A 14,893-nucleotide genomic window follows, 5' to 3' on the forward strand; every position below is an offset into this window, starting at 1 on the left:
CTGTAACAATTATATTAGCACTAGTTTATCACATTTAAAGATTCTTCAGCTAAATATTCGTAGTGTAAATAAAAATTATGATGAATTTTGAGTATTACTAGAAAATTTTACTTTCTTTTTCGATATAATAGTTCTTACTGAAGCCTGGATTGATCATGATAACGGTTTTGACTTACTTGGTTATAATAAATACGTTAAAATAAATAAATATAATAAATGTGATGGAATAGTGGTATATTTTAAAGATTATATTACCGTATGCTTAAAGGATGTAGAATTTAATCACTGTAACTCTATTCATTTTGACTTTACTATAGGTGATACTCCATTTTCTCTAACAGCAATTTACAGATCTCCAAATAACTGCAAAATTGATTTCCTGGATAGCTTTGAACAATCTTTGTATGAACTAAAAGACGTTAAAAATCATGTTATTTTAGGTGACATTAATATTCAAATTTTAGAAAACAATTTAGATAACTCTGGCAACAGATATTTGAATATTATGCATGAATATGGTTTTTTGAAATACTTAAATGCCCCTACTCGATATAATGCATGCCTTGATCATATATTCTTCAAAACATCTATTAACTTAGATTTCAAATCTGGAGTATATAATAGTGCAATTACAGACCATTATATGGTATTTGGACTAGTCACTATCACTACTAAAATATTATTAAGGATCCCATCATAAATTCACATCATAATTGCAAGCAACATATTAATTACAAAGACTTAGTCGCAAATATTAGCTCAGAGACCTGGGAAACGGTTTTTGATTGCCAAAACGCTGAAATTAGTTTTCAAAATTTTTACAAAATACTCCGCGATCTAATAACTAAATATACCTTTCATACTTGTAATAATGTACCCAGTAAATATAAAAAAATAAAACCCTGGATCACTTCGGGTACTGTTAAATCAATACGCACAAGAGACAGACTAGCCAAAAAAGTAAAACGTGAACCTTTGAATGAAGATGTATCAAAAAAATATAAAAGGTACAGAAATATCTTAACTCGCGTTATAAGAAATATGAAAGTTAGTTACTACTCAGAGAAATTTGTCAACAATAGGAATGATCCCGAAAGATTTTGGCAGACTATTAACGAAGCTACTAACGTTTCAACAAATAAAAGCTGCAGTATTATGGAAATAGTAAATAAAGATGGCTCAATTATTAAGAAATCATTATGATATTGCATACGAACTTAATGCTCATTTTACAAGCGTAGGACACAATATAGCATCAGAAATGAACAAAAACACAAGACTCTCTTCTTCCTTTTCTTATCCATCATCATCATCATCATCATCATCACCATCATCAATGTTCATGTTTCCCGTAAGTGATAAAGAAATTATAACTATTGCTGAAACTTTAAAAAATAATGTGGCTCCGGGTGTTGATGGTATCACTACTAGAACACTCAAAACGATTATTGAATCCATATTGAAACCACTAACCCATGTCTTTAATTTGTGTTTATCACAAGGTGTATTTCCAACTGATCTTAAATGTGCTGTAGTAATACCTATATACAAATCTGGTGACAGAAACAATCTCAGTAATTACAGACCCATCTCACTCTTACCAAGTCTCTCTAAACTATTAGAAAAATGTATTAAAAGCAGGCTAATTAATTTCTTAGAAAAAAACAGTCTATTAAGTCAAAAGCAGTTTGGCTTCCGTACTAACATGAGCACGGACGATGCTATTATGAACGTAACATCAAGGATTATCAAAGAATTAGGCTCGGGTAAAAAATGTTTGGGAGTTTTCCTAGATATTCAAAAAGCCTTTGATACTGTAGACCATAATATACTCACTTCTAAACTTCATGCCTACGGTATTAAAGGAATCGCTTTAAATTTATTTAAGTCATACTTAAGCAACAGATCCCAATTAACGAAATTTAACGACCAACACAGTGAAATTCGTAATATAAATATAGGTGTGCCACAAGGTACAGTTTTAGGCCCACTACTATTTTTAATATACATCAATGACTTGCTAAACATTGATATAGGAAACACATCTGGAGATATATTTGCATATGCCGATGATACAGCCGTAATTTTTAGTGGATCGAATTGGAATGATGCCTACCTAAATGCTAATAGAGGTATAAATATAATTAAGAAATGGTTAGATGAAAATTTGCTCTCATTGAACATTTCAAAAACAACTGCAGTTCCTTTTACATTAATGGCTTTTAGTCTGAGAAAAATCAAACTCGATAAGGATACAAATTTAAAAATTCACAATTGCAGTAATATAAACTTGATTGTAATTGCTCTTCCTTGACAGAATCCACGCAAGTAAAATACTTAGGTGTTGTCATTGATCAACATTTAAGATGGAATAAACATGTAACATATTTATGTAATAGGTTACGGAAAACAATTCACAACTTTGTAACCCTTCGTGCATATATGCCTATGTTCTCCGTGTAGTTTATCTAGCCTTGTTTCAATCAGTCATCCAATATGGAATAATAGGATGGGGTGGAATGACAAAGACTATCTTAACTCCATTAATATTACTACAAAAACGTATCATCAAAATTTGTCTGCATAAACCACTTGATTATCCGACACTATTTATTTATTCTGAATTCCAAGTACTAAAAATTGAACAAATATATAAACATACATTACTAACTTATTTTCACAAAAATCGAATGAATTTTATAACTGAAAAACATATACATAACACCAGAAGAAATGTCCCAAGTCTTTTGGCAGAACCTAAATGCCACATTACAGCTGGATTAAGACACAGTAGGAATTATGGAGCAAGACTATACAATTCAGTATTGAAAAATAATCCAGACCTAAGCAATTTACACATTCTTAAGTTTAAAAATAAAGTGAAAATGTTTGTATGATATTTGATAAATTTTATTATTACATTTTTTTAAGTGTTACTAGCATTATATGGTACTAATTTTTATTGTATTTATCTGATGCATGTACCCTATAAGATAAAACATTGTAATAAATATAAATAGATCATTTTCTTAATGAATAACAGTGTATATCTCCAATAAATGATTCCTTAGCATTGCCACAGATACACTTGATTGTACTTGTCACTATATCTTGTCACTAGAAAGTTATTGAAATTTATATTTTCCCCGCCATTCATAAAATATTTTGATATGATACCTCTTGCACAAAAGGAGAGATCTATAACTGAAACTCGATTAATATATTTCAGTATTATTTGTATTTACCCTGGTAATAATGAACAGTTTGACTCTTAGACATTTTGTTTTTTCAGCATTAACTTCCCATGATTTTACGAGAAGATTCGAAGAGAACAGCAGTTACGTAGACTTTCAGCTCCTCCCTACTACCATTAATGCACAACACAATGTCAATACGGCGGTTGCTGTCGTCTGCGATACAACAAACTTTTCTGTTGATTTTCGAGTTTGGCATTTTTTCCGGTTATTATACGCTTATTTAAGTTGTGTTAACTCTCGCTAGTGGTTTTATATTTTATTTTATCCATCTTAGTATTTATTTTATTATTGTAAATATTTTTGTTTTATCACTATTATTATTATTATTATTATTATTATTTATTTATTAATATTATTATTATTGTTATTATTATTAATGAATTATTTTGTATTACAATCTTTGTATCATTTCTGTCACTATCATTCTATTATTATTATTATTATTGTTACTATTATTTATATCATCAGCATTATTATTTGAACCCTGTAAAATTTATGTAGACTACTGGACTGTACCCGAGCACGAGCATTATGCTCATTTCGGGTATCTATTCATATGTATTCAATTCAAATGTAAATTGTAAATAAATTTGAAATTTGAAATATAGATACTCTTAATACGCCAGATATTTAATGATAGTGAGAATCCTCCTCCGAGAAACGATCTAAAAAGGAAGAAAATATAAATGTTCAGTATGTTGCATCTAGACAATTTATATGTTCGAGTTCAAGTTCAGCCCATAATGTCCCTCGGGACACGGGCCTCTTCCTAGGAAGGTGACTGATTAAGACGAACCCGGTTAGCCAAGCCGGGAAAGATCCTCCTTTAAGTCGTAACACTTTTTGCACATGTTTTTTGGTTTCTCCCTTGCTACTCTCTGGTCCCCTGTGATACATTGGGTCAATTTGTGGGAAGCTCTAGGGAAGAGAAAAAGGCGTGTAATACCATCCTGTGTTGAGAATAAAATAAGAAACCAATTTCTGGAAGTTGGGGATGTGTATGTGAATTTTCGAGCAGCTGAAAATTTGGTGATCGAATACTTTGGTTCAATTTTTCGCATGGATATCAACATTTTTCTCCATTTGGCAGAGACAACATAAATTGCTGGAAGTTTGAAATTACGACAGCGTAAATAGAGGAAAAAATATATTATAATAAGAGGAAAATTAAAGGGACCAAGAAAAAATGTTGTAAATGAAGGGAAAAACATTAATTATGGGAGAGTAAAAGCAGGATTTGACTGTAAGAACAAACGTCAATCATGAAAGAAAATGTTTTCTCTAAATGAACGAAATTCATTTTCTTGTCATAATGGTCACTAAGAGAATGCAATGGTAATAATTATATTAATATCTGACATCTCTGGTGGTTTTTAGCTCAATATTTCTAATTCTTCATTTTTAATGAATTACTTACAGTCGGAGTCAATTGATAGGCGATAAAGCTCTTCAGTCCTTTCAGCTTGGATTCCTTTTTAGGTGATGCTACCATACACATATAAGGCTCTGTAATTGGGTTCCAAACAATTCCACTTTCTGTTTCCTGTTAAACATAAAATAGAAGTCTATGATTAAACAAACATCTAATACAAAAACAGGACAGGTAGTTCAGTTGGCAGAGAAATTGACTACAGACTGAAAGATACTGGGTTCAATCCCTGGTAGATGAGGGGGCTTTTCTTGTTAAAACTTCCAGAACAGCCTGAGATCCACTAAGTCCCAATAAAACTGGATCTTTTCCAGGCATAGAAGGCAGTTTGAAGCATGGTGCTGACCATATTATCCAGGGTTGATATGATTTTTACCGACAAACCCACTTGAAAAAACCTGTGGGTATAGACTCTAGATTCCCGGTGACATTAATGTTTAGTCTGTTTTAAATCTTTCAGAAAAAACATCTAGTATTATTATTGACTGTAGAAATCTATGGTCATGTGAATTAGATTTTGTCCAGTATGGTGAAGAAATGGTTGGAGCATAATCAAATGTACAATTATGCCAAAACAACGATATATTCATTATTCATGAGAAAAGCTGGATTTGTTTTACAAGTTATTAAGACAATTTTACTCTTGTCGTCCACACAAGAACTGTTCTCTACATATTCGACAAAAGCGTATGATAAGGCTTCTTCAATTGGAGAAGGAACAGGAGGAAGCATTTTACAAAGTTTCCTATAAATTGTCTGCCTGAATGGATCAATTTCAGAAAAAAAAAAAAAAAAAATGAAAATTATTATTTTGTTTAATTTTGGCCCTAATCAATTTTAAGAATTTTGCATATAAATCGCCTGTTGCCTTTCTTTTCAATTCTGTGTGAATGTTTTGTTTTTAGTTTTTTAAATTATTAAATATGATGAAATGTTTTAATGATCATAATATCCTGTTTTATCAACGTTTAAAAGTTTCTACTTCTTGTGGTATGTTTCACTGTAAGCTTCCAAGTTTATAAAATCTTAACACGATACAATATTTTGTCATCAATTAACTACATTTTCACTGTCAACTGATTTATTACTTTAAGCACAGTATAATTCGAAACCCAAAGGATCACAGGAACTGTGTGTTTAATAATGACTTGTTTGCTGAAGTGTGTGTTGAAAACATTTGATGTTTCGAGCATCCTAAAACAATTTGTTTGCCACATTGTGGACCTAGCCTTAGTAGCTGTTCTACTACTGAATTCTGGAAACAAGTACCTCAATTATAGTATCCAAAATTAAAAGAATTTGTAAAGAGACATCTCTATTTTTGGAACAATCCATCTGTGTGAGTCACTATTCAATTTTTTCAAGCAATAAACATTTAAGTGAATTTGTCTAAACTGTCTTAACTAGTTGCCAATCAGATTTGAAGCAGCTGACAGCTAAACTGGACATCCGAAAAGTGGAATGTAATTTGTGTTGTCTATAACAGTTATAAAAATCCCAGTGGTGTACTTAAATTTAATTATCTATATTTTGTAAAAATGAAGACAAAAAATATAACTAAGATTATTTGTGTGTGCCACTTTTTACAAAAGCTATAGAAGGTTACCAGATTCTGTGAATGTGGCTTCCTGTTAACAGAAAGCCACAATTTAAGTCACACTCATAGTTCCTGGGGTAGCTCAGTCGGTAGAGTGTTCGCGTGCTAAGTGAAGGGTCCCGGGATCGATACCTGGCCCCAGAACAATTTTTCCTTGAAATTATTCAAACCTGCTTTACAGGGAGCTACTACCTGAAAGCCAGATTTGCAAAAATAAATATTCTTATATGGGTGACATGCTTTTGATCCAACATTTAACACACATTAAATGTTCTAATTTCTACATGAATAAAGCAGACGAAACTTAACTTATTGTTTTCATGGCTTCTTGAACCAAAATTTGACTTCCAGATTTTCTGAATTATTGAATCCATCACCAATTTGTTAATTCCTCACAACAGGGAAGAGAAAGTGATCACATAATTACAAGTCAGGACTGTATGGACGCCTTCCAGAACACTTTGGAGACACAATGTTTACCACTGGTAATTACTGTCCTTCGTTCCTCCAGTGGAATCGTTGCTATGTTATCACTTTAAAATATATATATGGTCACCATTTTCTTCCCAATACTTTTTGACCATTTAACTTTTGTGTCATCTGGAAACATTCAGACAGCTGACTGTTGTTTTGTTTCTGGACTGAACTGGTAAATCCACGGTTCATCACTTGTATCAATGGCTTTTCAGCATTTCCGCATGTCATTCAACTCACGAGCATTTTTCAGCCTCTGACAGATTGTAGGATAACAAACACAAGAAAAACTTTCTTAACTCGAAGATGGCTATGCAAGATACTGGACACAACTGACGAACCAATCTGTAAGATTGTTTCAACATCCTTGAAGATCAATTTGTTGTTCTCACAGATAGTTTTCTTCAGGTGTTGATTGTTCCTTCAGTCACTGTATTTGCTGGGTGACCACTCTTCCCTTTATTTTTTATCGCTGTCTGGCCCTCTTAAACTTCCAAACAAAAGAAAAATTGTTGCATGTGTAGAACCAACGTTCACAAATACCAATGCATTAAGATACTGAACCCTGTTTAATTCACTTTTGTGATAATAAAAACCACAGAGCGAAAATGCTATCTCCCCAGCTTCATTATAAGAAGTAAAATTCACACACATCTGTTCTAACATATGGAAAATAAGAAAATTACTTAATTTCGCACACTCAGTCCAAGAATCTACAACACAAGAATTACAAAGTGTGTTACCCTCAAAATTGGAATACTTCCAATACTTTTAATGCCACCAAACTCTCAACCTTAAGCATTCTCATGCAGATGGCGAAACAGAGACTTGAAAAACACTGTCTGCCATACCAAGCGACTTACTTGATGGCACATGTGTAAGATGGTGGGTGACGAGTTCTGCATGTTATTATCCAATTAAAGTCATGATGATGTGTCAAGTCTTACCTGTGAACTTAACTGTAGAATCCCTATCTGAACCAAATTAGGTCTACAGGGAAGAACTAATGTATCTTCATGGTCTTCACTCCACTATTGCTGTTAATGTCGATATCAACCATCACATTATGACAAATCCTTCTAGCTCTTCATATAAACTATAAAAACGTGTAGTCCAATGCAATGCATCTTATGAAAAGTCGTCTGACATAGTTGCATTTTCCCCACAGATCGGAAAAATGGTTCATTCCTACCTTGAAAATTCTCAAAATTTAATGCACACACATCTGTATGTCTCAGCTGGCAAATGTACAGTTCTTGAAGAAATCAGTAGTTTTGCTATCCTGCCCACGAATAATTTTACTTTTCTTTGTTATAATACGACTATTACTATCACTTGTATTTGGTTCATAAAGCATCATGTACATTCTGAAACAACACATGTAGCCTACAGACTCGCAGACTAACAAGTCTCTTACCCTACAAAACTCCAATTAACCAAAACTGATGACATAGTGAACTATCTGCATAAGGAGAGCAGGCACAGTTCCATCTCAGAGAAGAAAGAAAACAACATGGTTCAAATGTGACTATTACAACAAACACAGGTGTTCTCAAGTGCTCATTACAGGCACCAGTGACAACAGCACTTCATGTGCCAACAAATACTGCATCTTGTATAACTGGCATAAGATGTGTAAATCAAATCTATAATTGCACTGAACCAACTATTTTTTTCAGGATATATGGTATATACTGTTTCATTCAATGCTATTTCTTGTGAGAAAAAACATAACCGACAAAAATAAAAGAGACAGAAAATTGTCATAGCTAATTTTCGAATAGATCATCAGCCTGTGTAATTGAAGCTTATGGGCCTCAATTAATTTCATATTGATACTGAAGAAAACAATAATATTTCACTTACGTATTTCCTACACGAATTAATTTGTACATTGTGAGCATGAACAAAATTTGTGCAGTAGTTTCGGTGAAAAGGGTGTACATGCACAAACTGAATACCAAAAACCATTTTTATGTACCAGAGCTGCTAGAAACTTGTATTTTCGTAAAAATGTGAAAAACTATTTTTCTTTCTCTATAGGCTTACATGCATAATAAGTGAAGAGCCCTACCAGAAAGATACGTAAATGCACAGTACTACTCACAAATATATACACTTTATCCTCTTCTCTGACTGAGACTTTGACTGTACCAAGAATATAACTTTCTCCACCTGATTTAACAAACGTCGTAAATCGGTTGAAATTTTTTCTGCCTACAGTTCCTTTTCCATCTGGTTTCCCTGTGAAGAAAACACACTTCTGCAAGAATAAGGACAGCATGGCATGGAAGAACATAACTTACAGTAAGTACAGGGTGAAACGCAAGTAATGTCATTAATTTCAAGAGGTTATGCTTTGAGTTATTTGAAACAAAAGAGTTTAATACAATTTTACTCCTCTGTGTTTCCTTTTCGAGAAAAAACTATTTTATATGAAAAAAAATTTCATAGCGCATTTTGGGAAAGCTATTGAATTAATTTCCAATATGCTCTCTTAGTTTAAGAGAGGCATGTATTATGATAATAAATAACTGAAAGAATTTTAGTTTCGTCCTGTAAATGTGCAGAAATTTCATCCAAACCAATGGAAGTTTTCATTCCGCAAAGGAATTTTAAACCCTGCTGTGCTGTGACAACACTGTAAAGCTGTCTGGACAGATGCAGCTTGCATAAGCAAGGAATGGAGAAAAGGAATGTACCACAAATGCTTTTAAATATGGCTAGGCAAATTTGATTCCTTGTATGTAAGTTTACTGATTAATACTTTAAAAATTAAAGTGAGAGGTAACTATTCCTAACTGGCTGAAGAAAATGCTCGCAGTATAACAAAAGGAGATTTTTAAAATCATTAATTACATTTGTATAGCATAAAATAAGCTTTTCTTATAGACTGTGTTCACTGAATACATAATTAAAATTAAGTCGAAGAGTTCGAAAATAAAACTGCTTGTACATCAGCATTACAAACAATCTTTATCATTAGTGAAAATCGTGCTTAACATGCCACATTATCGTACTAGTGCCGTAAAATATTACTATGACAACTAAAACGTCATGAATTCTATTAACAAGGCATAACTTGTATCATAAAGTTAACATTATAAAACGATTTGCCAGTGCTATAATATTTAATATATAAAATTTATCACAGCAAACTCTTTTTTCATAGACCATGATGTCAAACTATACATCATTACATATCTGATGTTATTTCTTTATTAATATTCTTTTATAATAATTCCGTACAAAAAAAATAGCGTATGAAACTCATTTATAATCGCTAATATGTTTTCACGGGATATCAGCAGAGTTAAAATTTTGGAATGTTCCAAGCTTTCAACTGCTATCTCTGCAGCCATCTTCAGGGAAGTTGTGTCTGGACAGAAAAGTCGTGGGTTATATAGATGTTAGGCTGTCTCAGGTGATATGGGACTGGTTGACTCGGCTGATATCCCGCGAAAACATATTACCAAACCAACACCGAGAAAGCCTCAAATCATAAATACTCATTTATAATGTTATACAATTATTACATTCACAACATTTACTCATGTAATAAACTATATAATATTATATGCTTGTTTCATAATATTATTATTTGAATTTTGTTAGTTACTTCAACGTGAAATAAGCATATCGTATTTTTATTTTTTCCTTTACAGAGTTTTAAATGTTTTAAAATTTTGTTTTCATAACGTTAAATATGCATCATTACTCTTCAATATTCAATTGAAATGAGAGTGTAGAAATATTTCTTAATCTTATCCATTTAATCAATTATTTATATCCAAGTGTTAAAAGTAGTGTACGAAAGATTCAACATGGATTATCCATTTAGTTTGAAAGAAGCGTGTCTTATTGCCTGTGTTCTCTCAACATTTAATTAAAATTAGGTTGCAGAGTTTATTTTACATTGTCCAAGATTTTGTTTAACTTCAAACAAGCAGTGTTCACTCTCCGTAATCTAACACAGTTTAAACACAAAAATTAAATGGTATATCTGTAATTTTTTACGAGTTTAAATGCAATGTACATAGCAAGATGACATCGACCTTCAACAACCCAGGTGAAGGGGGTTTGTTCAGAGCAACACAGCTTAATGTGTTGGGTAAATTTAATCCTTAATTGTTGTCAGTGTTAAATTTAATTGAATTTGTATATTGGTAACACTGTTAATAAATCATACAAGAAATATGGCTGAACGAGTAAACTAAGTTTTTTATTTCATAATGTGTTACTCCCAGCTGGCTGTAGTGCACAGCATTGCAATTTCTCATAATTCATATATTTTAAAATGCACATTTTTCTGAAAAACTACTCAAAATATAGCAAAATGGTATTTGGCTTGTTTGTTGAAAATTACACCATAGAAGAAATGAAAATATTAAGAGAGTAATAATAATAATAATAATAATAATAATAATAATAATAATAATAATATTGATTGCTGGGTTGGATGTAGGGACCCACGCAACTGGCCACCCTGGTCAGCAGATTTAAGATCTGTGGGACAGTATAAAGTGTCACAGATGGAGCACAGATGATGCATACACGGTCATGCCATCAAGCAAGTTAACTTATCTGATTACCTTCTTATTTGCTTGGAAACTAACGCATTTAGCCTCAATAAAAAGGGCTTTCAACTACGTAACAATTCAAAATTACACACTTGTTCAAAATAACTTACATCCTGTACAGTTATGTCTTGACTCGTGAATTACTCTGTATAATAAAGACAGTGGACCACATGTTAACCATAGTTTGCCAGATAAGGACTACATATAAATAAATTGTAGTTGATTAATGAGTAGGTTCAGCATCACGTTTGTGATTTTCCATTGCAGCAGTGATTTCTTGGTATCATTATCGTCATTTTAATTAACAAACAAGGACACACGATGTAGTTATATCCATACTCAATTGTTACTGAACACGAAACCAAAGATCCTGTTGGAAAATAAACGTTAAGTTCTTTGGACTGCAATTTTACAAGTTGGACACTGTTTAGTTAAAACCTATTTCAAGATTATCCTTGCAATCTGAAGTATAATCAAATATGACATCTTACACGTGCTTTGTCACTATTTTATGTGAACAATGTTAAATATTACATATTGGTACACTACATTCGTTTCATACCTTTTACGAATGTAATAATTGTATAACATTATAAATAAGTTTCATTATGCTATTTTTTTGTATGACAGTATTATAAAATAATAGTAATAAAGAAATAACATCAGATATGTAATGATGTATAGTTTGATATCATGGTCTATGAAAAAAGAGTTTGCTGTGACAAATTTGATATATTAATTATTATTATAGCACTGGCAAATCATTTCATAATATTAACTTTATGATACAAGACATGCCTTCATAATAGAATTCATGACGTTTTAGTTGTCATAGTAATATTTCACGGCACTAGTACGATACTGTGGCATATTAAGCAAGATTTTCACTAATGATAAAGATTGTTTATAATGCTGATGCACAAACAACTTTATTTTCAAACTCTCCGATTTGATTTTAATTACATATTCGGTGAACACAGTCAATAAGAAAAGCTTATTTTACATTATATAAATGTAATTAATGATTTAAAAATCTCCTTTTGTTGTACTACGAGCATTTTCTTCAGCCAGTTAGAAATAGTTACCTCTCATTTTAAGTTTTAAAGCAGTAATCCATCTCGTTGTGTCACCCATCCATTTTTTGCATACGCGAACTGTATCTGTCCAGGCAGCTTTACAATGTTGTCACAGCGCTGCAGGGTTTACAATTCCTTTGTGGGACAAAAACTTCCATTGGTTTGGATCAAATTTCTCCACATTTAAAGGACAAAACTAAAATTTGTTCAATCATTTATTATCATATTACACTCCTCTCAAGTCAGGATAGGAGAAGAAAGGAAGGGAACTAGGGAGAGGAGTATGACAAGGATACCCTTTATCACCTACCCTGTTCAACATCTACTTGGCATATTTAGTGAAGAACTGTTTTCAGAACATGGGAGGAGTGATAGTAAGAGGAAGAAGAATGAAGTTCATAAGATTTGCTGATGATATGGCGTTGTTAGCAGAAGAGGAGATGATACTAAGGGATATGCTATTGGAGCTAAATGACAACTGTGAGCAGTATAGAATGAAGATAAATGTCAACAAGACGAAGACCATGGTCATAGGAAGAAGAGTATAGAAGGTAAACTTACGAATTCTAAACGAGGCAATAGAGCAAGTGGACAGCTTCAAATACTTGGGGTGTACTATAAGCAGTAACATGAGCTGCTGCCAGGAAGTCAAAAGGAGGATAGCAATGGCAAAGGAAGCTTTTAATAGAAAAAGAAGCATCTTCTGCGGACCTCTGGAAAAAGAACTAAGGAAGAGACTAGTGAAGTGCTTTGTATGGAGTGTGGCATTGTATGGTGCAGGAACATGAACAATACGACGAAGTGAAGAGAAGCGAATAGAAGCATTTGAAATGTGGATATGGAGAAGGATGGAGCATGTGAAATGGACAGATAAATTAAGAAACGAAGCTGTGTTGGAAAGAGTGGATGAAGAAAGAATGATGCTGAAACTGATCAGAAAGAGGAAAAGGAATTGGCTGTATCACTGTTGAGAAGGAACTGCCTACTGAAGGAATGGTGAACAGGAGAAAAGTTCGAGGCAGAAGATATCAGATGATAGACGACATTAAGATATACGGATCATATGAGGAGACAAATAGGAAGGCAAAAAATAGGAAAGACTGGAGAATGGTGGGTTTGCAGTGAATGACCTGCCCTTGGGCAGAACAACATGAATGAATGAACTTCTCTCTTAAACTGACTGAGCATATTGGGAATTAATTCAATAGCTTTCCAAAAATACGCTATGAAATGTTTCATATAAAACAATTTCTTTCTCGAAAAGAAAGAACAAAAGATGAAAATAGTATTAAACTTTTTTGTTTTGAATAACTCATTGAAATAAATGTCATTACTTATGGTTCACCCTGTATATCAACGAAAAACATACTTAAATTTAGGACCTAATAAAATCTAATTCATATGTTACGACCTAAAATTACCTATTGTGCTTGTCAGAAGGTAAAAAGATATAATTCGTTGTACTTAAACTTGTTATTTGTACAATATAATCCCACTTGCTCAATTAAAGGGATTTTTTTATTAGGCATAATCCATTCAATCAAGTAAACTGAATTATATTGTATGAATAGCAATCCACTCTCGCAGTAGATCACTTCTTGTGGATTTATATGGGGAGGTTTTACTCCTGAAAATCTGTCAAAATATTTCATTGTGTAGTGTCATGTTAGGAGCACTAATTAAATGGGTGGTTTGTGTGTGTAATAACTTAATAAAGATACAGTGTTGTAAACGACTATTTATATGCATTAAAATTGGTAAATAGTTCCATGAAACATATCATCACCACGTGAATCATCATGCTACTTTTGACTTACAATGTTATAATAACAGATACTTTAATGTAAGTCTAACAGTATTGTAATGTATTCATAGTCTGTTGCTTATTATTATTATTATTTTTTTTTTTTCCATAAAAATTATAAATTCCTAAATAGAAGATCTAAAATTTTAAAACATGGTAGAAAGAATCTAATTTTAGATTCTTAAATCTAAAAATCCGGGGTTTGCTCATAATCCTTGTGAAAAGAATCAAATTTATATCTGCTTGGTAAATACAAAACAGGACATAAATTTATACATACCCACAGAACTTATGTCACCAATGCTCCCTGATTTTGGTAATACCTGGCCAGAAGAGTACGCTGAATTATTTGCCTGCATAGAAGACTGAGTGCCCCCTCCTTCTGAGTCATCATCCCACTCGTCATCCCAGTAATCGCCACCCTCATAGGCCTTAAAAACATAACACAATGAACACATACGTTAAAGTCATACACATTCCTTGCAAATAATGGCAAAGTTTTTTTTATCCTTTCGTAACAATTACAAACACCATTTTCACCATGAACATTAACACTACATTGCATAGAGTGTCTCACAATTCAATATACAAAATGGGAGGAATAGTTGGGGAGGCCAAGAGAAAAATTTTGTGAGAACATAGGGTCGGTGACTCTTCATCTAATATCTTTTTCTGC

General features: G+C 32.5%; 1 protein-coding gene across 2 annotated transcripts in view; it reads right to left on the reverse strand.

Moving 5' to 3' along the window:
* SH3PX1 (sorting nexin 33-like protein SH3PX1) overlaps positions 1–14,893 on the reverse strand; it is a 74,540-nt gene that overhangs the window by 37,717 nt on the left and 21,930 nt on the right. For both annotated transcript variants that reach the window (XM_069836768.1, XM_069836767.1), the window contains 3 exons: positions 14,498–14,648; positions 8,865–9,001; positions 4,675–4,800 (listed from right to left, as the gene is read on the reverse strand). In XM_069836768.1, coding sequence (XP_069692869.1) covers positions 4,675–4,800; positions 8,865–9,001; positions 14,498–14,648 — 414 coding nt within the window. The remainder of the gene's footprint in view (positions 1–4,674; positions 4,801–8,864; positions 9,002–14,497; positions 14,649–14,893) is intronic.

This window comes from Periplaneta americana, chromosome 10, assembly GCF_040183065.1.
Source record: "Periplaneta americana isolate PAMFEO1 chromosome 10, P.americana_PAMFEO1_priV1, whole genome shotgun sequence".
Classification (NCBI taxonomy): Eukaryota; Metazoa; Arthropoda; class Insecta; order Blattodea; family Blattidae; genus Periplaneta; species Periplaneta americana.